The 27717-nt window shown below is 43.8% G+C and overlaps 1 protein-coding gene across 1 annotated transcript; it reads left to right on the forward strand.

The window, feature by feature from the left end:
• On the forward strand, positions 1–27717 carry trmt44 (tRNA methyltransferase 44 homolog). Its single transcript, XM_034164585.1, has 11 exons — positions 1–479; positions 1916–2033; positions 2230–2449; positions 2524–2592; positions 3595–3702; positions 10570–10641; positions 15053–15159; positions 15432–15615; positions 19261–19603; positions 24913–25029; positions 26585–27717. The coding sequence occupies exons 1-11, from the start codon at positions 146–148 to the stop codon at positions 26845–26847; spliced, it is 1935 nt and encodes a 644-aa protein (XP_034020476.1). The 5' UTR covers positions 1–145; the 3' UTR covers positions 26848–27717.

Below are 27717 nucleotides of genomic sequence, written 5' to 3' on the forward strand. Positions count from 1 at the left end.
TACATTCACTTTGATCTAAAGCTTAAAGCATGTGCGTTAAATGTTGAAATGTATTGATTTATTTTTTTAAACGAACTCGGTTTATGAACGTGGTTTTCTTTATTCTTTTGTCCTCGAGACTTCTGATCGTGTCTGATGCTGAATCATGTCCAAACTGTTCGGTTTAAAGCTTCCAGGAGAATGTAAAAGTCTGCCTGACGGCTTTTGGACAGCTGTAGACGTGTGGATAAAGAAACCTCACGTGGTGAACAAACGGCTTTGTGGCGTCACAGAGACTCAGAGGACAGATGTGGACGCAGAGGACCTGGAACTCCTGCTGGATCCTGGTTTTGGACTTTCCCATGATGTCCTGACTTTTCTGACCAGCAGACAGCCAGCTGGACAGCAAAATGGAAAGACTTGGTCTTTTAGTGTCAGGACATTTGTTCCTAAAGTAAACTGTTATGGGACAAATATTCAGAAAGAAGTGATACTCAAAGGTGAGACTTGGGGTCTGTGCTGTTATTAAAGGGGTCATATTAGAACCTTTTTACAGCGAAATATAGTGCCAAATGTCTCCAAATGGACAAAAGTTGATGTATGTGTTGCATGCAGTATGCAAACTGGGACAAACTGATTTTTTTATTTTCTGCTCTTACAGCTGACTACCATTTGTGGAAAGGTGCTGTACAACTCTGTTGTTCGAACGACTCAAAGCCTAATGTTTCGCCTGCTAAGCACACTTGCAAATTATTTTATTTTAATGGCCTCTAATTAGCCAAGGTTAATTTTCACAAGGTATTTGATTCGCTTGAATAAACTGCTCTCTGGGACATCCTGGGAATGCTGTAGGTTCCTCAACAAGTAGCTAATACACAGATACTACGCGTGCTGGGGAAAATTACTTCTGGTGTTCATCAGGGATGTTTTTGGGCTCCTTCACTATAAAGTGCTTACATGGAGTGGGTATTAGGTGGGGTTGTGGAGACCAGTGGCTCAGGTACTTTGTTGGCATGAAAAGGTTTATTGACCTTGAATTTGTGGACGATGCTGTTACCTTTACAGAAGGCATACTCTGATCGCAGCACTTTGGAATTTGAGGAGTGTGAGTGTCTGGATTTGTGATTTTCTCAGATTAAGATGGAATAGGCTTTCAATGACTTCCTGGACTCTGCCTTCAGAAGTGTATCTACACGCAGACATATCTGTGGGCCCTCCACCTTTGAGATCAGGAGACACTTGGGAAGAGCTTACAGAGTCATAAGATCACTGGGCAAAATTGTTTGGTGATACCTTTGGGGTGCTGGTGCTTGTATGGTGGTGACACTTGGACGCTAACCAGTGACCTAATGTGTTGTCTTTTGTACGAGGTATCTCTGAAGTATCCTTGGGTACCTTTGGAATGAATGTGTCAAATGAACAGTTACTTATAGACACTCGGAGGAGGATTACTTGCATTGTGGAGAGTACGTCATCAACAACATTTTGCATTTGTGGTGCATTTCATTTTGCATTTGTGGTGCATTTCATTTTGCATGATCCAGCCCATAGGTCCCTCACTCTTGAGGGCCCCAGGAACTGCAAATGGACAAGGAGGTGTCCATGGGTCCTGGCTAACATTTAAGAGGTGGAGATGGACCATTTGTCAGGCCTGGGTGGGTCCCATCCAGGACGCGGGATAGTCCCGCAGTGTCGTGGTTGTGACAACACCCTGCACAATATCAACTGTCCTTTTGTGACATATGTCACAAAAGTCTAAAATGAGCTATTTCATGTACAAATAATGCGAATAACAGGAGAATATCTACATGCATAATTATACAACTGCGGGACTTTTGTTGTGTTTAAAATGAAGCCCTAACTATGTTAACTATAAGAAGTAGATAAAGCAGATTTTGCAGAATATGACCCTTTTATGTTTCATGACTTTATGTAGATTTGGGCAGACAACAAGTGACTTTTCTACCATTTGAAGAGGATGCAGAAGGGCAGGTGTCTCTAAAGAAGGGCAACATTCATCAGATTCAGCTCCTTCGTCAGGATGGTGGGGAATGGTGAGTGTCCATAGGTCGCCCAACACACCCCAAAGGCCTGTGTATCAACAATCACACAAAAACAAGTGAAGCAAGTTTTTTAAAAAAAAAGCAGCAACGTGGTCATATCAGCAATATGCAACATTTCTAAAACGATAGAATGCACAGGTGATTTCAGGAACATCTGAAAGATGTGGATGACTGCCTTCACCTGCAGGATCTTGGAGCTACATCTCCTGACTTCAGACAACTGGTTCTCAGACGGCGTGGCCTATCCTAAGATGCCATGGCTCTCCACCGATCTGCTGCCTAAGTTGGCGCGTTGGGCCACCGAGTGCACAAGCAGCGAGTTCAAGAGCACCTTGTCTCTGCTGCCAGTGGAGAAATACAGCCTGGTGTACCAGCAGCTGAAGGAGAAGTACAAGGCGATGGTTAAGGTGAGGAGATCGTGCACACTCTAAGACAGAGTTTTTCCTGAGATCTGACGTTCATGTTTTCACACATTCTGCAGGCTTGGCCTGAGGTGACCGACCCAGAGAAGTTTGTGTATGAGGATGTTGCGATTGCTACGTATCTTCTAGTGAGTGCAGCCTTTAATGTCTTGTCTATTTATTCCACTACTCCTTCACAGTGCTTCTTCCATTTTCCACCAAACATGCTGTGCGCGTCTAGGTTGACCCCAGAATTGTCCTTCGGGGCTTTCTTGTGGCAAAGATCAAGGTCATTGGGATCAAAGATCATTCCTCCCCGGTCCTTTGGCTGATTTCCACCAAACTTGCAAAGAGCATAACAGTCAATCCCAGAATTGCCCTTCAAGAGTTTGATTTTGGGGTCAAAGGTTGAAATGATGACCCCACCCCAAATCCCGTGTTCATCTGAATTAGCAGACATATGTAGGTGAGTTCTGGAATTACCCAGGTGACATCAAGCTTACCAAAGGCCAGTCACTGGGGTCAAACATCAAATTGAACTTTTTCGCTCAAATATACACCAAACCTGACACACATGGGGTTGTGTTCCAGAATTGCCAAAGTGTGGTAAAATTCACAAAAGGTCAATCATTGGGTTCAAGGCCATTGGTGCTGAAGGTCAAAATATAAGTTTTTCCGTTTTGATTTGCATCGAACTTGGCAAACATATGGGGTCGGTCATTGGCAAAAATGTCATATCAGCACTTAGGTGGATTCCAAAAGTGCCCTGGTAAGGTCAACCATTTGGATGAAGGTCAAGATCATTGGGTCAGATGTCAGATTGCGAGAGCTCTTACAGTCTTCATGCCCATGGGTCATATCACCTAATTTGGTCAAATTTCTGCACTTCAGCTGTAAGGTTTTTTATGGGCTTTGTTGGAACAAAAAGCTCTCCTACTCCTCAGTTGTCTTTATTTAAATTTGCTGTACATGTGTTTGGTCAGTGTCAGCTGGCGTAGCCAGAGCCAGGTCAATCACTCTGAGTATGAAAATGGCTCTAAGCCAGCAAATCAATTCGCACGTCCTGTCAGAAGAGGGTCGTAGCAGCAGGTGTCACGCTGGAGCTGTGAATTAGATTTTAGCAAAATGAATAAAAGCTGGACTGTGTGCAGGTGCTGTGGGCTGAGGAGCGAGCAGAGAAAAATCTGACTGCCAAACAGTCCTTTGTGGATCTGGGCTGTGGAAATGGCCTCCTTGTTCATATACTGGCCAACGAAGGGGTGAGTGAATGCAAACCTCGTTTCACTGAAAAAAACAAAAAAAATAATGTTTTAGACTACCAAACTGATTGAATCAGACAAGACAGATATAAAGAAGGACGTGAAATATTTACAAGACCCAGAATAGTATTGTGAAAAATACAGGAACCTGATCACTCCTGAACAATAAATCACACACGCTTGATTGATACTTGCACCTTGGGTACTTCCTGGGGAGGAGATGAGCTGAATAAATTTTGATTTACCAAAACATCAAATCTCGGCTTGCATCTCAGATGTACCTTCTGGCAAATTGTAGCTGAACTTTCGGGTCTTCTTTTTAAGAAAATCCTTCTCTGTACCACTTAATCGTGAAGCTGTATAAGTGGGGATACAAAATGCAAAACATGCACTACGCACAATTTCTCCATTCACAGCCACAGAAGCCTATAACTTCTGGGTCATCTGGGTGTCTTGGTGGCTTTCCTCACTCTTCTCCTTCTTGCAAAGTCACTCAGTTTTTGAGAACTGTCTGCTACACACAGATTTACCATAGAGTGCCATACTGTTTGTATTTATTCATAACTGATGTAAATAAAGTCCAAGACATATTCAGTGACTTGGAAATGTTCGTGTATCTATAGAGGAACAATAGAGAGTGTACTAACCAGTAGTAACTCTCTGTGGCATGAAAGTAGAAGCCTTGCAGACAGGCTCCTAAGAAGGGTCGTGAGGGCAGCAGAGAAGATTATTAGGTCCAGGCTGCCAACCATTGGTGAACTGGCAGAACAGTGCTGCTTGTCCAGGGCAAGATGGACAGTCAGGGACACTTCACATCCCTTTAACAATCTGTTTTCCCTCCTGCCCTCAGGTAGACACTACCGTAGCCTGAGTTGCAGATAACTCGCAGATTCAGGGACAGCTTATACCCAACCGCTATAAGACAGTTAAATACAAATCGATAGAAAGAACTGTGCAATATAGAAAGTAAGACATAGAATGCACTGTAGCATCTGGTAGCAACTTTATCCTTGGAGCATCTTCATATGTGCAATATTCCTTTATTTTATTGTAATTTGTGTATACACAGCTACAGAGACAGTTATCGATAGGTTTAAAAAAACTTTTTATCATTATCACACACCTTGGGCTGGTATTCTGTGTTTTCATCTATTTGTGCAGTGCGTTGATATTTCATTCTGTGACAGAATCTGTTATGTTTTTTACTGAATGACAATAAAAACGAGTCTAAGCCTAAGTATCCATCCCCTGACGTGTCTGAAGAAAATTGGTAATCTTGGCTTTTATATTTTTAATTAATGTATATCAAATGGCAGAGATTTGCTTTGAGTTTGAGTTTAAGGAAGATAATTGTAGAAAATTTTATATTGAGAAGCCTGATTTATTTTTTTGTATTTGAAATGGCATAAGCAAATTAAAATGTGTGAAATATCAAGAGGCTGAATACTTTTGGAGGACACTGTATGTTGACACAAGCATTGTTGTGAAAGTGTAGGAACACGGACCCACAACAGGGGGCGCAAATGAACGGACAATGGAAGAAGTCGAATAACAACACTTTACTGTTGTGAATAAGCACAGCAAACACAACAGATTACAACAATAGACAAAGAAGTCAATTCACAAAATGTGTCACGTGGGCAGGCTCGAAGATAAGAGACGTCTGTCCAAAGCAGAACCGGAACCACACGATTTCCTCCGCCACCGAACCCCGGGAATACTGGAGCCGCCAAGTCCCGAACTCCCAGGTGGCCACTGCCTCCGCGTGTCGGATCTGGTACTGCTGGCGAGGAACAAAAACAGTTAAATGTGGGTGCGTTTGCACCCAGCAACCCGTATGGCGGGAAAACCACCTCCACCTCTCGTCGGAAGAATGTCTGCTATTTAACGCACAAAGTAACAAAGTGTTAATGTCAAAAAAGACAACACAGTCGGCTGAGTACTGTACCTCCTAGGTAGAGCGATATCTCGGCAAAGAGGTGGAGATGTCGTCTTGCTGATATACCACTGCTGATCAGATGATTGGTGACAGCTGTCGTAGGCGATAAGTGACAGCTGTCACCCCGGCTGCTCCTGTGAGGCGGCAGCGCCCTCTGGTGCCTGGAGCCCACACTCCAGACAGGGCGCCCTCTGGTGGTGGTGGGCCAGCAGTACCTCCTCTTCAGCGGCCCACACAACAGGACCCCCCCCTCAACGGGCGCCTCCTGGCGCCCGACCAGGCTTGTCCGGGTGGCGGCGGTAGAAATCGGCCAGGAGGGCCGGGTCCAGGATGAAGCTCCTCTTCACCCAGGAGCGTTCTTCGGGTCCGTACCCCTCCCAGTCCACCAAATACTGGAAGCCCCGGCCCATCCTACGGACATCCAAGAGCCGGCGCACAGTCCAAGCCGGCTCGCTAACGATGATCCGGGCAGGAGGCGGCACCGGACCCGGAACACAGAGGGGTGAGGTGTGATGCGGCTTTATCCGGGACACATGGAAAACAGGATGGATCCGCAGTGAGGCCGGAAGCTGAAGCCTCACTGCGGCTGGACTGATGACCTTAAGGGTTCTGAAGGGACCGATGTAACGGTCCTGTAGTTTAGGGGAGTCCACTTTCAGGGGAATGTCCTTTGTGGACAACCACACCTCCTGCCCTGGCCGATACGCAGGGGCCGGGATCCGCCGACGGTCTGCATGGGCTTTTGCCCTCGTCCGGGCCTTTAGCAAAGCAGAACGGGCGGCGCGCCACACCCGACGGCACTTCCGCAGGTGGGCCTGGACCGAGGGCACACCGACCTCTCCCTCAACCACCGGAAACAACGGGGGCTGATACCCCAGACACACCTCAAAAGGGGAGAGGCCGGTGGCTGAAGACACCTGGCTGTTATGGGCATACTCGATCCAGGCCAAATGGGTACTCCAGGCCGCCGGGTGTGCGGCCGTCACGCAGCGCAGGGCCTGTTCCACCTCCTGATTGACCCGTTCTGCTTGCCTGTTGGTCTGAGGATGATACCCGGACGAGAGGCTCACCGTGGCCCCCAGTTCCTGGCAGAAGCTCCTCCAGACTTGCGAGGAGAACTGGGGACCGCGATCGGAGACGATGTCTGTTGGAATCCCATGCAGCCGGATGACGTGGTGGACCAGGAGGTCCGCTGTCTCCTGGGCACTCGGGAGCTTCGGGAGGGCCACGAAGTGGGCCGCCTTGGAGAATCGGTCCACTATCGTGAGGATGGTGGTGTTGCCCTGGGACGGCGGGAGGCCCGTGACAAAATCCAGGCCGATGTGGGACCAGGGGCGATGAGGCACAGGTAGCGGCTGGAGCAGTCCCGATGCCCTGCGGTGGTCAGCCTTGCCCCTCGCGCAGGTGGTGCAGGCCTGGATATAATCCCGGACGTCGGCCTCCAGGGACGCCCACCAGAAGCGCTGCCGGACAACTGTCACGGTCCTACGCACCCCTGGATGACAGGAGAACTTGGAGCCGTGACAGAAGTCCAGGACTGCAGCCCTGGCCTCTGGTGGGACGTAAAGTTTGTTCTTCGGCCCAGTTCCGGGCTCCGTGCCAGGGCCTCCCGGACGGTTTTCTCTACGTCCCAGGTGAGGGTGGCCACGATAGCGGACTCCGGGATGATAGGTTCCGGTGGATCCGACAACTCCGTTTTGACTTCGTCTTCATGCACCCGGGACAAGGCATCCGATCTCTGGTTTTTGGTCCCGGGGCGGTAGGTGATCCGGAAGTCAAAACGGCCGAAGAACAGTGACCAGCGGGCTTGCCTGGGGTTCAGCCGCTTGGCAGTCCTGATATACTCCAGGTTCCGGTGGTCAGTGAAAACCGTGAATGGCACGGATGTTCCCTCCAACAGATGTCTCCACTCTTCAAGAGCCTCTTTCACCGCAAGGAGTTCTCGATTGCCGACGTCATAGTTCCGTTCGGCCGGGGTCAACCTGCGGGAAAAATAGGCACACGGGTGAAGGACCTTATCGGCCTTTCCGCTCTGGGATAGCACGGCTCCTATCCCTGAGTCCGAGGCGTCCACTTCAACCACAAACTGGCGACTAGGATCGGGCTGCACCAGAACAGGTGCAGACGAGAAGCGCCGTTTCAACTCCTTGAACGCGGCATCGCACCGATCCGACCAGGTGAGGGGACTTTTGGAGAGGTCAGGGCTGTCAGGGGGCTAACTACCTGACTGTAGCCCTTAATGAACCTCCTGTAGAAATTTGCAAAGCCGAGGAACTGTTGCAGCTTCCTACGGCTGGTGGGTTGGGGCCAGTCTCTCACCGCCGCAACCTTGGCCGGATCAGGAGCGACGGAGTTGGGGGAGATGATAAACCCCAGGAAGGACAAAGATGTGCGGTGAAACTCACACTTCTCGCCCTTCACAAACAGCCGGTTCTCCAACAACCGCTGCAGGACCTGACGTACATGCCGGACATGAGTCTCAGGATCCGGAGAAAAGATGAGTATATCGTCTAGATATACGAAGACGAATCGGTGCAGGAAATCCCGCAAGACATCATTAACTAATGCTTGGAACGTCGCGGGGGCGTTTGTGAGGCCGAACGGCATGACCAGGTACTCAAAGTGACCTAAGGGGGTGTTAAATGCCGTCTTCCACTCGTCTCCCTTCCGGATCCGAACCAGGTGATACGCGTTTCTAAGATCTAGCTTAGTGAATATCTGGGCTCCATGCAGGGGCGTGAACACTGAATCCAACAAGGGCAATGGGTATCGATTACGAACCGTGATTTCGTCCAGCCCCCTATAATCAATGCATGGACGAAGTCCGCCGTCTTTTTTACCCACAAAAAAGAAACCTGCACCCATCGGGGAGGTGGAATTCCGGATCAACCCGGCGGCTAAAGAGTCCCGGATGTAGGTCTCCATTGATTCGCGCTCAGGTCGTGAGAGGTTGTACAGCCTGCTGGACGGGAACTCAACGCCTGGAACCAAATCAATGGCACAATCGTACGGACGGTGGGGGGGAAGGGTGAGCGCCAGATCCTTACTGAACACATCCACAAGGTCATGGTACTCCACCGGCACCGTCCCAAGATTGGGCGGGACTCTGACCTCCTCCTTAGCCTGGGAACCGGGAGGAACCGAGGAACCTAAACATGCCTGATGGCAGGTCTCGCTCCACTGAACCACTACCCCGGACGGCCAATCGATCCGGGGATTGTGTTTTAACATCCAAGGGAACCCGAGAATCACACGGGAGGTGGCAGGAGTCACAAAAAACTCGATCTCCTCCCGGTGGTTCCCTGACACCACCAGAGTTACTGGTGGTGTCTTATGTGTGATTAGAGGGAGTAGGGAGCCATCTAGTGCCCGCACCTGCACAGGCGAGGTAAGCGCCACCAGAGGGAGCCCTGCCTCCCTGGCCCATCTGCTGTCTAGCAGATTCCCTTCAGAGCCCGTGTCCACCAGTGCTGGGGCCTGCAGGGTTAAATCCTCATAAAGGATTGTAACTGGGAGTCGTGTGGCAATATGGGTATGTCCCACGTGAATGTCTTGGCCCACCCCTAGCCCAGTTTCTAGGGTCGGGCGTTGGTGTTTAACCGCTCGGGGCAGTCCCTCACTTGATGCTCTATTGAGCCACAAACAAAGCACGCTCCGCGGACCAGCCTCCTCTGTCTATCTGGTGGCCTAAATGTGGCCCTGCTCGTGTCCATAGCTTCATCAGCAGGGGGAGCTGTAACCACACGGAGCGTAGAGGCCGTGGAGCGTGGGGAGGGCGGAACTCGGTCGGAACCGGAAGGGAGAGGGACGGCGCGTGCCCGGCCACGCCCTCCGATCATTCCTCCTGCAGACGCCTGTGCGCCCTGCTCTTCCATTGGCCGTTCAACAGCTGGTTGACGCCCCTCAGGGTCCATGACGTTGGCTGAGATATCCTGTTGTGAAAGTGTAGGAACACGGACCCACAACAGGGGGCGCAAATGAACGGACAATGGAGGAAGTCAAATAACAACACTTTACTGTTGTGAATAAGCACAACAAACACAACAGATTACAACAATAGACAACGAAGTCAATTCACAAAATGTGTCACGTGGGCAGGCTCGAAGATAAGAGACGTCTGTCCAAAGCAGAACCGGAACCACACGATTTCCTCCGCCACCGAACCCCGGGAATACTGGAGCCGCCAAGTCCCGAACTCCCAGGTGGCCACTGCCTCCGCGTGTCGGATCTGGTACTGCTGGCGAGGAACAAAAACAGTTAAATGTGGGTGCGTTTGCACCCAGCAACCCCTATGGCGGGAAAACCACCTCCACCTCTCGTCGGAAGAATGTCTGCTATTTAACGCACAAAGTAACAAAGTGTTAATGTCAAAAAAGACAACACAGTCGGCTGAGTACTGTACCTCCTAGGTAGAGCGATATCTCGGCAAAGAGGTGGAGATGTCGTCTTGCTGATATACCACTGCTGATCAGATGATTGGTGACAGCTGTCGTAGGCGATAAGTGACAGCTGTCACCCCGGCTGCTCCTGTGAGGCGGCAGCACCCTCTGGTGCCTGGAGCCCGCACTCCAGACAGGGCGCCCTCTGGTGGTGGTGGGCCAGCAGTACCTCCTCTTCAGCGGCCCACACAACAAGCATGCTAATTTAGGTAACTCTCAAATGTTTGAGCTACATATTTTGCGTTGGCGACAAATATGGCTGATTTGCAAATGCTGACCCCCCCCCCACCGTGTTGCTCTCTGCAGAGATTTTCCAGCAAGCTCAGTCTGCAGTAGTACTTTAATAATGACATATTATTGCTCAGAGTTGGTTCCACTGTGTCGTGGTGCGTAATAATGTCATAAGTGAAATGCGTCACATCAGCGGAGAGGCGGGGTCAGCGTATGAGGATGATTAGCCGTTACGCATCACACCATCTTGTGTTGCAGCATCCTGGAAAGGGCATTGATGTGCGGAAGAGGAAGATATGGGACATGTACGGCCCGCTGACGCTGCTGGAGGTGAGTGAGCTGAGCGTGAACACCACAGCTTAAATATATACTCAAAATTCAATTTGTAATTGATGTTATAATGTCACATGACATGATGCCACATCGCGAGCACTCCTTCTTTGTTTTCATTGGAATATAGATGTTTTTTCTCTCCCATCTTAGAGAACAATCTGTCGATCTGTGTTAGTTTTTAACGCCTTTAGATTGTTTGCTGCAGAGTTCGTTTAAAAAACAGCTGCAGACTTCAAGCCCCATCACATTCAATGTTGAAAAGGGAGCTGGGATGCGAACTTTCTAAATCCATCACTTCAGTTTGGTGTGTCGATAGTTCAGCTGGTTTGATGGTTTAAGATTTATTTGTCTTACAGTCCTAGCTAGAGCCCGACCGATATGGATTTTTTGAGGACGATGCCGATAACGATATTTGGATGAAAAAATGCAGATAATCGATAAATTGGCTGATTTGCCGAAAGCCGATAAATCAGCCGATATTATTTTTTTTAATGAATAAAATGTTCTTTTTTGGACCCTTGACAAAAAAGGTATGAGCTAAAAGCTGAAGCTTTGTCCTCATACTGAGTAACTTTATAACAGAGAAGAATTTTCAAGTTCAAAAAATGCGAAAATGCAATTGGAGCAGTTAGGGGGCTATTCAAACGGGCCAACTAGTAAGCTATCACTCCTGAAAACGATCTTTGCCATATCACGTGAGGTAAATCTGCCCTATGATTGGATTTTGGAAAACCATGTGATGGAGAACCAATTTCGATTGGACACTCACATTGCGCACGTCATCACACATCTTCTATGAGGAGTACCAAGATGGCCAACGGTGGAGCGAAGGTCCGTGGAGTTAACTTTTCAGCAAAAAAAAAGTTTCTATCTCATATCATTAAAAAGTTATTTACAATTTAGTAAAGCTTTGTCCCAGCCGTTGTATATGACGGCGTTGGCCCCAGAGGGTTAATGGCGAACGGCAGTAATTCCCAGAACCCTTCCGGACGACCAGTGAATCTGAATGTTTCAACCTCTTAGCAGTAAATGAAAGTTTTTCATGCTAGAAATAAGGTCTACACAACGTGGGCTTAACAAAAACCATGACCGACACAATGAAGCACATTTGACACATTACTACATAAACTGAGTTAATCAAACTGAGTTGAACTGAAACGGGAGAAATGTGGGGTGAATGTAATCACAAAGTTATTACAAACAACATCATTCTAAAGTTACTTGTATGCTTTTGTCAGCTGATCAGTGCAGTGTGACGGCGAACTACGGGGGTCGGTGATGAACACATGTAAGCAGTGGTGTAAGCAGCTCTCAGTTGAATGGAGTCAGAGGTCCATCTACTGGACAAATGGTGCAAGGACATTTTACATTGCCGACACAAACATTATTTCGGTAACTGTTCTGTTTATGAGAAATTGTCGGCGTTCTATCAGCAAAAGTTCGGCCGATAGTGAGTACTTTGAAAAGGGCTTATATCGGCTGGCCGATATATCGGTCGGGCTCTAGTCCTAGCTCTGTCTTCCGCAAATTGACAAAACAGATATCAATAACAATGAAAAATGGCTCACAAGGATGAGAGTCGTCCTGGGATTACAGCGTTGGCCTTCAACTGTTCATCATTGGCAAAAATTTAACATTCCAAAAGCAATCCCGTTTGAGTCCTCTTTATTTTAGAGTGATTTTGATAAAGTAGACTTATACGAATAAATGGTTTCACTGATGTAATGATTGCTGTGAGGGTTTGCAGTGTAATGGGGGATGAAAGCAGTCAAACATGTTGAAATATTTGTCGCCTTTTTTCTTTCCTTCCTTCTGGCTTCAGTCTGCTTTGACGACGAGCTCTTCACTGCTTACATTTCTGGTAATGGTTTATCGGCCACTTTTGGCAGCCAAGGATGCAGCAGATGACTCTCTGTCGGCCTCCAGGAACTCTAATCAACCATAAAACTTTCATTCAGAGGCTGACAAAATCTTGCAGGTCTTAATTCTCACCACTTACCTCATTTGTGATGCTGGCGATGGACCAGCCAGTTGAAATGAGCCAAATAGAAATTATTTTATTTAAATTCCTGGCTCGATATGTTGTTTTAAAGTGTTGTATATTTATATTTAGAGATGACCTGATCAAGTTTGCTTTTGCTTCCCATCCAGCTCCAAGTCATTGAATATGGAGTAGCTGCCAATACCGAGTCACGATGCAGTACTTGTACTTTCTTAAATATTCCACGTACATCAACCACACTACAAAGATGATAATATTGGGGCCCACTTTGAAATCTGAACATTGTTTGCAGTCTACCCATTCCTTTAATTACAATTTTGATCAACTCATGTGGTTAAGATGAAGCATTTTCATGCATTATGTTAAACCAGATAATATAAATGAAGAATAACATAATTTAAATCTCATGTTGTTGTTTTCTTACTCCTTTTAACAATGGTTATTTTAGACAAAATTGAAAATGAAATGCATATTTATTCATTTTTAATGGGTGTCCACTGACTGGGAATCACTGTGCTTGACAATTGAACAGCTCTGCAATGAATTAAGAAAAAAACCTTCAGTCTGAGCTGCTTCTTATGTTTGTATTTATTTATTTATTTACAAAATAGAGTTAAAAAAATCCAACTCAAGTAAAAAAAAAAAAAAAAAGAAGAATCCACTTAGTGCAGCACTGTAGTAGTAAAACTAGAATATACAGAGTTGAATGACTTTGATAAATGTCTGGCGACCATCTCTTAATTGTTAGAAATATTCACCCTCTAAATAATAGTATTATTAATAATAATAATGAGTAGTGGTAGTGTTATGTATGCAAAAAGTTCTTCAAAATATGCTCTTGGGAGAAAAACAAGGACAAAATGATGAGTGGGAAGCACAACCTGGGTGGCCTGTAAGAAGTGTAACACACACACACACACTATCTGTCAGACACACACACTTGATTCATATTTTAAGCGAAGCAGAGAATAAATATCCTTTTACAACATGCACTGTGGTGCTACTGATGAGCGATCGGGAAGCATTGATAGAGTGGTAGCTGCTCGCTCTGTCAGCATGGTGCTTCTGAATTGGAGCACGTCAGAACACTTCAATTAGTGTTTAATCCTCTGGGGTCCGAGGGCATTTTTTGGACAGTTCACTCGCCTGGCATAAATTTTTTATTATTGCTGTTAACAGCTCTCCCTGCATCCCACAATCAAGTTTTATGTCTTTTTTCAGGACAACCTGTGCTTTCAGAATATATATGTTTTTGTTGTGTTTTATAAGTGTAATAAAGGTTTACAATCAGAAATAAGAAAGGAAAAAGTAAATCAAAAAATAATTTTTCACACATTTATTCAAAACACACAGAAAACTGTAATAAACAACTGTTTTGAAACTTTATAAAGGTAATTTGAGGTCTTGTGAGAAAGATTGTACAAGAAAAAGGTTCAAACAATAAACACAAATGCATTTTGAACAATATAAACAAAATGGTGTATGCATTTAGTTGTCCATTGATATGGTAAACCGTGCATTACGCAGAGAAAGCAACAGATTTATCTAGTAACTTTCACATGCAAACTAGTGGAGCAATCCTGGTAGTTACACACTCTGTTTGAGCAAGTGAGATTGTCATCAGAGGCTCTTCGTCTGCTCCTGCTTTCATTGATCGCTGTGCGTAATGGTGCAGGGCACACTGAGTATGTACTAATAGTATGTCCTCATTGGAGCACCCAGGCGGCTATTCAAACGGGCCAACTTGGAACACATCACTCCTGAAAACGATCTTTGCCTTTTCACATGAGGCAAATCTGCCCCACGATTGGATTTTGGAAAACCATGTGACGGTGAACCAATTCTGATTGGACACTCACATTGCGCATGTCATCATACAGCTTCTATGAGGAGTACAAAGATGGCCGATGGCTGGCTCGAACGTCCGCGGAGTTAACTTTTCAGCAAAAAAAAAAGGAAGTTTCTATCTCATGAAAAAGCTATTTATAATTTAGTAACGCTTGGTCTTAGCCATCGTATACGACGGCGTCGACCCCAGAGGGTTAATAAATCTGATACCAATCAATGCAAGAAAAAAAAATCCCTTAATTGGGCCCAATACAACTGCGGCGATTGGGCTGGGGCATCCCAATTTGAATGATCTTTTTTCCTATTCTACAAGTGAAGGAAGCTTTTTTCTCCAGTTATTCTTGTCAGGTCTTTTGGACTCCCCACCCCCCACCCCAACCCAGTTGGTTCCAGTGACAGGTAATTTTTAGCTTCGTGATGGATGAAAAGGGGCGGTGATGGCATCTCTTAGACATTTTCTCAATAATTAGTTAAAAATTAAATACCACCATAGTATAGTGCATGCTCCCTTTTCTAACAACCTCTTGTGTTTTTTTCTTTTTTTCTTTGCTATTTTAGGAAAAGGCAATTACTCCCAAGGAGTGCTTCTTATTCCCCGGTACGGACTGGCTGATTGGGAACCACTCAGATGAGCTCACACCGTGGATCCCCATTATGGCGGCCAGGCAAGTCATCAGCAGGCACAGTCTCCTTCCGCTACTCAAGTAGCAGCTTGTCTCTGCGTGAGGGTATGTGTGTGTGTGTGTGTGTGTGTGTGTCCCACTGCTTATCAGGTCAAAAGTAAGTTTATTAGGAGGACCACATGGTGGCGCCAATGAGCCAGTGTTGGGACTCATCACTTGTTAGCACAGATGTGCTCTGTTATCTCCTGGATGTATTTCTTCTCTGTTGACTAACAAGAAAATCTGTTTAATCACCGTTTGCGTTTCTGTGGCAGGTTGTCGTACACCTGCAGGTACTTTGTCCTCCCCTGCTGTTTCTTTGACTTCTACACTAAATACCAAAGGCGCCAGTCCCAGAAGTGCCAGTATAAAGAATACATCAACTTCATCGCGGAGGTCAGCCGAGTCAGCGGCTTCAACACGGAGGAGGACTGCCTGAGAATACCGTCCACCAAACGGGTAGGGGGAGGAACTCAAATGTAGACGCCTAAAGTGCTGCACATTTACACGCTGATGTCAGTGTACTGCCATGCACAGCGCTCAATGGAGCACCATTTGGGGATTAAGTCCCCACCCATGTTTTCCTCTTAGGTTGGGAACTAAACCTGTGACCACTTCTCCAAGTATTTTGTTTTTTTTTTATTATTATCTCAGCCACAGAGGTTGCGCTTTTCATTATTGTTTGCCTGTCTGAGCAGGATTACACAAAAACCTCCAGGCTGATTTTCATGAAAGTTTGTGGAAGACTGGAGCAAAAGCACCATCGACAGTTTGGTCCACAATCATTGGTTTTATTATTTATTTTTGCTGTCTCACAACATGTATGAGTGAAAACCAAATTATGGCTTTGACTTCTTTGTACATACAGTCCAGCACATAAGAGAATATTTACACAGGAATCTTTCAAATGGTGGTGCAAACACCAGGTTTGGCATAAATACTCCTTAGACATTACTTTTGAAAAAGCAGAATGTCCACTTGAATTTTTAATAGGTCTCCAGGTAGGGGGTCACTTGAAAAATGACACAGGGATGAAAATTTAAAAATGCTGCATTCGTATTGAAAGGTATTCCATATTTTTTGGCTGATCATAAACATTTCTAAAAGGTATAGTTTGGACTATCTATGACTGAATTCTGTGGAGTTATGGGGTTAACAAAATAGTGAAAATGGTGAGAAAGGACAATTTCAATTTGTACAGGTGTCAAAATTTAAAGTTGCTCCAATTTTGGTAAAAGTGATGCAGATTATTGGTTGAGCCAATAGAGTTTTAAAAAGGAATAGTTTGCACCATCTGTCATGCTTAATTATCATATTACAGGGTAACATACGTTATATGCTGTTGAATCTGTTGTGAGAGTGTAGGAACACGGACCCACAACAGGGGGCGCAAATGAACGGACAATGGAGGAAGTCAAATAACAACACTTTACTGTTGTGAATGAGCACAACAAACACGGCAGGTCACAATAGTATGCAATGAAGTCAATTTACAGAACGTGTCATGTGGGCAGGCTCGAAGATAAGAGACGTCTGTCCAAAGCAGAACCGGAACCACACGATTTCCTCCGCCACCGAACCCCGGGAATACTGGAGCCGCCAAGTCCCGAACTCCCAGGTGGCCACTGCCTCCGCTTGTCGGATCTGGTACTGCTGGCGAGGAACAAAAACAGTTAGATGTAGGTGTGTTTATACCCAGCAACACGTATGGTGGGAAATCCTCCTCCACCTCTCGTCGAAAAGTCTGCTGTCAAAAAACACAAAGCAACAATATTCTTCTGTCGAAAAGACAACTTGATTGGCTGAGCTTGTTACCTCCTAAGCATAGCGATATCTTGGCAAAGAAGTGGAGATGTCGTCCTGCTGATATACGATTGAAGATCAGATGATTGGTGACAGCTGTCACAGGTAATAAGTGACAGCTGTCACCCCGGCTGCTCCTGTGAGGCGGCGGTGCCCTCTTGTGCCTGGAGCCCGCACTCCAGGCAGGGTGCCCTCTGGTGGTTGTGGGCCAGCAGTACCTCCTCTTCAGCGGCCCACACAACAGAATCCAATGGATGTGGACATTGTTTGACCTTTACTATGGACACCAAACATTCAACACGGTCAAAACTATTCAATTTATTAAACCTATTAGCTTGACCAATAATTTGCATCACTTCTTTCCAAAATTGGAGTAACTTTGACTTTTGACCCCTGTACAAACTGAAATGGACATTTCTCACCATTTTTGCTGTTTTTATCCCATAACTCCATAATATTCAGCCATAAATAGTCCAAACTATACCTTTTTTGGAATCTTTATGATTCGTAAAATAATGTGGTATATTTTTCAATATGATTGGAGCATTTATAAATTGTGACCCCTGTGTAATTCTTCAATTGACCCTGACCTGGCGGCCTATTGAAAATTCAAATGAACGCTCTGTTTTTTCAAAAGAGTTAATCTGTAAGGAGGATTTGTGCCAAATCTGGTGTTTGCATCACCATTTGAAAGATTGTTTCTGCTATCTGCTGCACTAACACATGCTATTAGTTTTAATTTGCAGTTACATCCAGATCTGGTGAATGGTGTGTGCACAGACCCCTATTTTCAGTGGACAATAAGTAATTGGACACCCATTTCCTGTACTGATTCACACTCAAATTTCCCTCATGACATGCAAATCAACAGTTAAATGCTGCTCTTAAGATTTGCATGTCTTCAGATCACTTTGACATTGTCCAGATATTTGTGGACTTTATCTCTCTTATTCCTGTCTTTATTCCATCTGACTGTCAATCATGCAGACATGCAACGGCCGCTTGGTATTGAGCATTTAGATTTTAAAATTTATTCATTTCCTTAAAATGGGCACAGCTGTGCCCGCTTGCTGTGTTCTAACCTGAACCTCATTTACCACAAGAGGCACAGAACCAGAACAGGTCTTATTGTTGTGAAAATGGGATTTGCTTTGTAGGTGGTCACCATTCATGGCTGCAGAAGAAAAGAATGCTATTTTTTTTTTACTGGCGCCTTTGCATGCAGATCACTCACTTTGTCAGCCACTGCATAAGTGTTTGTGCCGCTCTTGGTTGGATGAAATTTTCCAAGAAGAGGTTTTCTCTTAAGGTTCAAACATTTTCGTGAAGTCACCAAAATTAAAAAAATGATTTGGAGGATGTTATGTTTTCGCCTGTTTGTTTGTCTACTTGTTTGTGAACAGCTTGGAGCCCACAATTTTTCATATATCTTTATAAAATTTTTTTACTGAAGATTCATATCGTGATAGGCAAAAACTTACTCAATTTTCAAGGTCATAGTCAAATGGCAAAGTCAGGAAAAATCTTGGAAAACTGGAAAAATCCATATTAACTAACATTGAAGTAATTTTCAAAAATCCATATCTCTTGTTAAAAAAGATCAAATTTCTTTCATATTTGAGAGCCTTATGTAAGATGGTATTCTTTATTGATTTGATACAGTTTGATCCGGATCTGATCCAGATCACAGATTTTGTGGCCATTAAAATTGAACATTGAAAACCATTTCATGTATATTTTACATTATATCTTAATCAAACATGCCCCAATAGCTCTCATATTTGAAAGTGAGGTGCAGACTGACACTCACTGTCACCTGACAAAGTTTGATCCGGATCTGATCCGGATTGTGGACTTTGTATACATTTGAATTTAATATTGAAAAGCCCATTTGATGTATATTTTCCATTATATCTCAATCAAAAGTGCCTCAATCACTCTCATTTGTGACAACGAGGTGCAGACTGTCACTGTCAATGAACAGACTAAGTTTGATCTGCATCTGAAACATATTGCGGATTTAGCAGATATTTCATTATAACACTGCAAACCCCTTTTGATATATATTTCATCTTATATTTTAGCTTATGAAAAGCCAGTTCTAACAAGACTTTGACCTTGAAAATTTTTTCCCAATGTAAAAATTTGTGGAAAGAGTGTTGGCGGAGGTTTGCGCTCTACGAGTGCGGTGCTCTAGTACCACTTTATGATATTTTTCCTCACAAAATCATAATGTTTCCCCGTTCCTCTTGAATGTTACTTTTGACATTCGCACTTTAACGTCAAGCTTTTCCTACACAGGTTTGTCTGGTTGGGAAGTCACGAAATTACGAGGTGTCAGACGAGGCTCAGGCTGAGCATCGGCGAGCGCGTTACATCCAGAGCCGCCAGCCCACCGGCAGAGTCACAGTACAAGAGCCAGATATTCAAAACAGTGCAGAATGTTGCAATGGGCTTGCTGACGGGACCACAAGGAATGAATGGGAAGCCGGGTTCCAGCCACGAGAGAAGGTTGAAACTGTTCGAAACTGCGCCACTCTCCCACGGGACTTAACCGACAGCGTCGTCTTGCAGGTCGCTCACGCTCTCTTGAAAATGACTCTGAATGAAGATGGAGCATCTTCCAATGAGTGGAACCATGGAGGTAGGCAGAAATGATCGCTGCGACAACCACGATAAACATACACACGTCCCTGAACACGGGTTACCACTAAAGCTCATACCAAATCTGGGCTTTTACTATTGCATTTTTCCGTATTCATTACTTAGGAATATTGGATGCAGATGATTCACCTCTCACATTTCTCATCAGGACCTTGAAATATATGTCATGCTTTGTGCCTTCTTTGAATTTTGTCCCCCACAAATTCGGCTGAGCAGCAGCGCTCTAATCCACCTTATTCTCCGCGCCATTTCCTGCATCACATACACACGCCACATGACGTGCACATTCTGTTACACGCGACCCACATATCACTTTTGTCAGAGCCTTTGCAAGCCGGCTGCTGCACAAGAACGCAGTATGAGTGACATAAGGAGACGAGAACTAGTATGATTAAAACGGTGCTGAAATTAGGGATAGGAAATATGAGGGTGAGCGACTGTATCTGTGCAGAGACTAAATGAATAATGCACCGTCAGCTATGATTTATGCATGACTGTGTGTTTGTATTCAGGATTTCCTACCAGTTATCTGCTGGCTAAGAACAAAGGTTTACCTTCAGGATACACTGACTGTGCTGAATAAATCCAGCGGGGAGCTCTGAGTCAGCAAAAGGGCTCTGGGGTTCAGTTTCGCTCTACGTTATATCTGCATTCACAAAGCATGTGAGGATTATTGGAAATTTTATCCTCATGGATTTTTGTTTTGTTTTGTTTTTTGTCAGCTGCCATCGGGAAGCAAGGCATTTTTTTATCAGCTGGTGCCTCTTGTGTAAAACAGAGTGAAATTTACAGTATAATTTTCAGCAACAACAAAAACATTTGCAGAACCAGGCAAACATTTTTCAACAGTTCCTCATCTGGATGTTGAAAAGAAAGTTATCTCACTGACATTTTTTAATATTGAGGAAAAAAACTACAATTTTTTTTCATGTCGCATTAACAAGCACATTCCATGTACATTTCCCATCTCTCCATAAAGAGAAATGACTCAAAATTTGGCAGGGAGTCCAAGACTGAATAAATCCTGTTTTGTGTAAAAATGAGTAATATCCATTTTCCTTTTTGTTTGTCTGGAAGAGTGTTTCCCAAACTTTTCCGGCCCAGGCCCATTTAACCAGTAAAGATTCTTGCACCATAATCACCTGCTGATTTTGCACTATCAACTACATCTACCGTCACCTTTTGTGCTTTATTACATGCACAATTGTGCATGTTGTCCTGTGCAATACTTTTACCATATCTATACATACTTATACTCACTATATTCTGTTTTTCACATAATCTGTTCACATCAGTATTTATGCACCCACCAGAAAACATTGCAATATACTTTAGTCAGCTTTCTTTTATGAATTGTTTTTTTTACTACTGTACGACTCTTGCAGCTGCAACAAGTGATTTTTTTCCCTGCTGTGAAATCAGTAACATTTATCTTAAAATAAATCTTTCACTCCACCCAACTCCCCAGACATCCAAAAACTATAATTATTTATATACAGGTTAAGTTAATAACAAAAATAATACTTACAATATGTGCTAATATCTATTAGACTTTTAAGTAATATATTACTATAAGCAGCAGGTTTGTTGGTGTGTCCATCACCAGCCTGTACTCATGGTTCTTGAAATGGAGCAATATCTCCACCTGGTGGAATTTTTCAATTAATGCAGCTACAATAGATTTTACCAAGAGCTCCAGTTTTTAAACAGTTTGGAAAAAAAAACACTTTTCAGTTAAAAATGTGATTAATTTAAAATATTTTAAATTTTATCAGCATTTTGCCAATTTTACCACAGACCTCTCGGGGTCATTCATGTACTTTAGTCACCTTTCTTTAATGTAAATAAATATATATTTATTTATTTTTACTGTACGACTCTTGCTGCTGCAACACTCTTAAGAAAAGCTGGTCTACAGCTGTATTGGTTGGTTTTATGTCTGGTTAAATCTAGCCATGTTGAGTGTGGATGTCATTGCTGCCTTCAAAAATTGTTTTGTAATTGGTCTAAAGTGAAGCAGACTCAATAATAATGTTTTTTTGCACACTTTTCATGGTTTTTCTACCACTTTTGCAATTCCTTTGAGCTGCCAGTTTGGGAACCACTTTGACAGTCTGGGTTTTTAAAATTTAGGAGTTTGTCCTCATGAATAGCACACACTGTACAACTGCTGCCACCATTTCCCATAAGTGAGTAACATTTGAACTTTTCACTTTATATGTGGGGAAATGTCTATTAGCGGTGCCAATTTCCATCATTTTCAAAAATGTCTGTTTTATGGGTCAGCGTTTCCATACAGTGTGCACATTCTGCTGTTAAGTTTGTCCTTATGAATCCTGTGTTTTCAGTAGAAACCCCCTTTCAAGGTCCGTTTTGTGCAGGAAGAGTCAAGATTACAGTGAAAACAAAAGATTGGGTCCATGGTGATTGGGTCCATGTGGTTTTCAGTACCACATTTGTAAATGTTGTTGATCAGGCCTTTGGTTCTGTGCTCAGTAAGTCTGATCAGCCTTTAGCTCGATTCTCTTTCATTGTGCGTTCAAACACATCTCAAAAGCACACATTTGCCTGATCAAGTCAGAACAAAGCAGATTGTGTAATTTGTCCAAACCGATATTTGGCACTGGATATTTGCATTCGTCTACCCAGTGGAAATTTACAAGAGAAGGACTTACCTAAACACAATCTGTTTTAGGAATAGGAAAACTGAGGCATTTAATGTGTGAAACTGGTGGCTCTGGTGACGGAAACAACAGTTATTTTCCTGGTGGAAATCTGACATTTAACCCCAATGACCTAGATTGGCATTTGGCTGAGTTTGCCAGGACAATTCTGGAATTCACCTACATATTTGTGGCAGATTTTGACCAAATTGGGTGGAAAATCAGATTCACTGATCTCAGCAACAATGACTTTGACCTTGAACAAAATAATTCCTTTGAGTCAACCTTTAAATCCACTTACCAAGTTTGGTAGAAATTGGCCAAAGTATTTGGAAGGAGTAGACTACTATACTGATGATTGGTATTCAGATGCCCCCCACTCATCAGTATAGTACATGTTGTTGGATGTTTTATACATGACATTTTGAAGCAGAGAACTGATCATAAGGATGAGGGTCTACAATCTGCGCTCCCGCTTATTTTCTTTTGGATCGTTTCAATTTTCATCTCGTGCAATATGCTCGAACAACACATCTGTGCTCACCTTAAAGTGGCACTTTCACATTTGTTATTCATTGCTCAACAATATTTTTCCACCTCCACTCAGCCTGATTCAGAATCAGCTTAAGCAGCAGAAACATTTCTCCAGAACAAGAAATCAATCTGTGGCCTTCTTAGCTTTTTACACGGGGGGACGCACAACCTTAAAGACGTACATCAAACCGAGCCATTAATAATCATCTACGGTTAGTTTTAATCCAAGTAGGACCCACTCTGTCAATACTGCACTCCTCCCATTAATCCCCATTAAGATTGTAGACAGTAAAGGGCAGCGCTAAACACTCTATTGATATTATATTAAAGCCTGGAGCTCTACGGTGTCTTGGCTGCATTCTGGCACTTAGCTTCATTTCACACTCTGCAGCACAAGACGGTTTGGCTGTTCAAGTATGTGTGAATGTAGGAGTGTATCGCTGCATATTTTAGGCATTATCTCAGTAATTTGACCACCTATAGTTGGAGTGTGCAATATGGTTTAGTGGCACAAAAAGAGGTTTTGCACAATCGAATGCTGTCAAAGCTCCAAATGTAGCTCTTAATAGGTGTTAATTGGAGTAGAATTAATACAAAATGAAATAACGTTATTAAGATTTTGCTGGCAAAGACAATGCAACTAGTCCGGAAGTCCGTGACATACTTGATCATGCACCGCCGCAAAAGATAAGAAGGCACACTTTTGCCTTGAGCATCCGCCACTGCTAATTTATATCATGGTATTCAGTCGGCTTAAGCCACCTTGACACTTGCATGAATTTGATCCCCGCACTTGCATATAATCTTCGTAAACTGACGTAAACAGTGTGAGGCTGAGTGGCAGTGTGCAAAAAATTTTTTGAAATGTTCAAAATTTCTGGCACGCGTAAATTTTGAGCCACTTGCGTGAACTAGTGAACATTGCGCAACTTATTTGAAAACACCGCATGTCACTGTGTGTCAGTGCGTGTCATCATGCACAGGGACTCGCACAGATTACGAGTTTACTCAATGGCAAGCAAGATTGCGTGCCAGTGCGGGGATCAAATTCATGCAAGTGTCAAGGTGGCTTGGTTTGATCGCTTTGGAAGGTAGAATAGCAGATCTTCTTATCTTTTTATTCCTTCTGATGCTGTATTTGGAAATAAAAACAAACAGATATATTGCTGACTGCACCACACTACCACATCGGAATTTGGGTAAAATATTTGCAGTTCTCCTGTCAAATTTTCATGTCTGAATAAATTACAATAATTAGTGCTCCATTCAGTAAGTGGGGGGATCTTAAACAGTCTTGGGTGAAAACTGGTCAAAATCAAAAGTTATCCAACATACACCCATTTTCAATGCCCAGTTCACAGGATATTAAAAAAACTAACATCATAATGTGTTTTAGGTAACAATTTTGTAAAAACAGGGACATCTGCACATTTATTTTTTTTTCCTGCTCATTGCATTAAGATTTCACACAGAGCGTTAGAAATCCTGTGGCGTGGCGCAGTCCAATATGTCAGAGAAAACAGGGGAGATTGTCATTTGTACGAGCCAAAGGTCGGCACAGATCGAACTCCCTTCTGGAGGGTAAAAAAAAAAGGGCCAAACAGGAAAAAGTGAAACCACTGGCTGCTCCGAACTGGAAGAGGTTTTTATTTATCTTTTCACTGTTTGAATGGAGTTTTATGAGCAGAGCTCGCCTCTCTCTCTCTCTCTCTCTCTCTCATCCCTCTGTCATTTCTAAAGTTATTTATCTCAGTAGGGGAGTGACAACAATAAATCACTCACACTCTCAAATGGCCAGTGGGAGATGCGGCGGTGAAATGCATGCTGGTTGTTTTGTCAGCTTGTTTTAATTGAGCACATTTTCCAACCCGGGATAACGCTGAAAGATAGCAACTTTTTTTTTTTCTTTCTTCCTTCCTGCAGAATATTTTCTCTATGGTCTTTGATTATTTCTTCTGCTGATTTGGAGACTTCTTTCATTGCGGTGACTATAATCGCTGCACTTGTGCGAAGCAGCGTGTTAATACTCTCGCTGAATGTTGTATTGATTGATTAATACTCCCTCCGCAACCCCCACCTCCCTTGTTCTCAGGCAGCCTTTCTGTAAGCGAAGTCGCCGGGCTGCTAGAGCACAAAACCCTTCGGCTCTTAAAAAAGGAGTGCGGAGGACTGCAGACGCTCCTCAAGAACAGCTACCAAGTCTTTAGAGGTATTTACAGTGCACGCTGCTTTACAAAAAAAAAAACACCCACTGGATGGGCAAAAATATTAGTAGCACTTGTTTTTCAAGGACATCGTCTCTTGATTTTCTTAGTGCAGAGTAAATATTTTTTCAAAAATATCTATAAATCAGGGTGTTAGTACACAAAATAGATTGCAGTACAGTGGAACCTCGGTTTAAGAACATATTTTTTAGAGCGAAAGATGCATAATTTTTTGAACAAAGTCTTGGTTCACGAACACCTCCGCCACAGTAGGTGGTGGTAATGCACCGTGTTGGGTTGCAAGCCACCAATCAACTCGAAAGAAGAAGCAAGAAAGCCCGTCTTCGGATGTTTGGTTCTCCTCACAGTTTACTTTGTTGTGGACATTAAAAGTTATGAGCCGCGTATTTTTTCCAGTAATCATACATTAATTGGTGCTAACGGGTGAAGCTGTCGACCACCCTGCTCAGAGTGCCACTCTCATTGGACCGACATCTCTGCTATTTTGGCATTGTGGGATAGCTCGCGCCCACAGATTGAGCTCGCCGGACTACTTTCGCGAAACTGGTCAGCGTGCCGCTCTTGTTGGAGCGACAACACACAGAATGCTTCTCTTGCCAGATAAATCTCTTTCAGTGTAGCTTTTTGATCTGACTTTAACACGAAGTTAACACCCAAGTCTTTCATCGCCAACTGTAAATGGTAATCAAAACATTCCAATCGTATCTTTCTGAACTCTTCCGCACAAACTCCATTGTGTCAATGTTTACAATGCTCATAAACTTTTACGTTTCTTAAATATTTATTATGGCCACTCTTAAAACTTCAGTTCTCTTTATAATTTTATTACTGGTAAATTTTAGAATTGATTTAGGTGAGATATACTCATTATCTCACAGGAATATATCCCAATTATCTGGGAACTACTTTTTGCGCAGGAATTCATCAAGCACATTGGCCGCGGGCGCGTACTAACACAGAATCCCCAGAAACTGTGGAAAGAAGTTCGGCCAAAACAAGAGCGTCCACTTTTAGCTTGTCATAAGCTAAGCTAGTGGCGCTTGTAAGAGTGTGGCTGCCGACAGCTAAAAGTGCTAATGCTGTTAGCGTACAACATGAAATACGACCAGAGTTTCACTGCAACGGAGGCATCTGATCCGTTCAGAAGTTCAGTTACTTGTTGTCCTCCTGTACAGGTAAGGTGAAATAAAGTTGGCTATTTTCTTATAATTCCTGTACAGTATTTTGTATAAGATACGACACATATTCTTTGTTTTTTGTCTGCCTTTTATGCATGAAATGCTGTTAAAAAGGTAAAACCACAGTGTTGTTTTTGGGGCCAGGACCCGATTAATCCATTTTGCATTATTTCTTATAGGAAAATTGCTTTCAGTTTAAGAACAACATTTAGGAACCATTTAAGTTCTAAAACCGAGGTTCCACTCTATTAAGTTCTGACTTTGAGATAATTGTGCAGTTAATACACGTGTGTACAGAGATTGTTTATTTAAATTAACGGGTTTGGCTTCTTTAAACAAAACCCTAATCTTTTCCTTTCAGTGGAGGGAGGGAGGGTACGCATCAGAGACTGGCGGGACTGCAAGACCAGGGTGGATGTCAAGAGGAAACCTGTCACTCCCGGCGACTTAAAAACTCGCCCGTGCTGGTTTTACACCCACCACCCTCAGGGCTGCCCCCTACAGGATGAAGACTGTAAATTTGCCCATGGAACCCATGACCTTCGACCCTCCACCAGACCTCTCAAGTCCATAAACACCCGGCATTTTGAGTTATCTGAGCTTGTTAGAAAGCAGCGAGTGTGAGCCAGAGTGCCGTTACATCATCTCTGGGAAGTGAGTTTTTAAAAATTCAGTGCCATCCTCTCTTTATCCATGTGAAGCTGCCAAAATCTGATTCTAATTCTGCATTCGAAGAGATCTGTGAGACATGTAAATTATCTTGCCTGGTGACACTTAATTTCAAGGGATCCTATCGGCTCTTCCTTTGCTCCATATTGTTGCTCTGCAGCAAATGCCGAATGCTTATTTTCACTTTGTGCCTGGTCGAAATCTGATCTTTGACCCCAATGACCTTGACGTTCATCTCAGCGATTGACTTTAGGTGAATGTGACTTTGTCTTAGCAATTCAGGAACCTTCCCACACATGGATACTAAGCTTGATGCCTATTGGAATGGGGGGAAAAACCTTGGACCACAGTGACCTTTGCCTAAATTAATCATCTTTGGCAAATTTGACTTTATCTTGGCAATTCCAAAACCCACCTATATACACTCGCTGTGTTTGAAGGATGAGAACAATCTCAAGAACACCGTCAGCATAAGGGTGGAAACATTTTTTGGGGTGCTTTTCTGCAAAGGGGACAGGACGACTACACCATATTGAAGGGAGGATGGATGGGGTCATGTCTTGTGAGATTCTGGCAAACATCCTCCTTCCCTCAGGAAGAACGTTGAAGATAGGTTGTGGCTGGGTCTTCAAGCATGACAATGACCCCAAACACACAGCCAGGGCAACTAAAAAATGGCTCTGTAGGAAGCATTTCAAGGTCCTGGAGTCTCTAGACCTCAAGTCAATAGTGAATCTTTGGAAGGAGCTGAAACTCCAAACCTGAAAGATCTGGAGAAGATCTGTATGCAGTTTGTGCAAACTTGGTCAAGAACTACAGGAAATG

The sequence above is a fragment of the Thalassophryne amazonica genome, chromosome 23 (assembly GCF_902500255.1).
Source record: "Thalassophryne amazonica chromosome 23, fThaAma1.1, whole genome shotgun sequence".
Lineage (NCBI taxonomy): Eukaryota > Metazoa > Chordata > Actinopteri > Batrachoidiformes > Batrachoididae > Thalassophryne > Thalassophryne amazonica.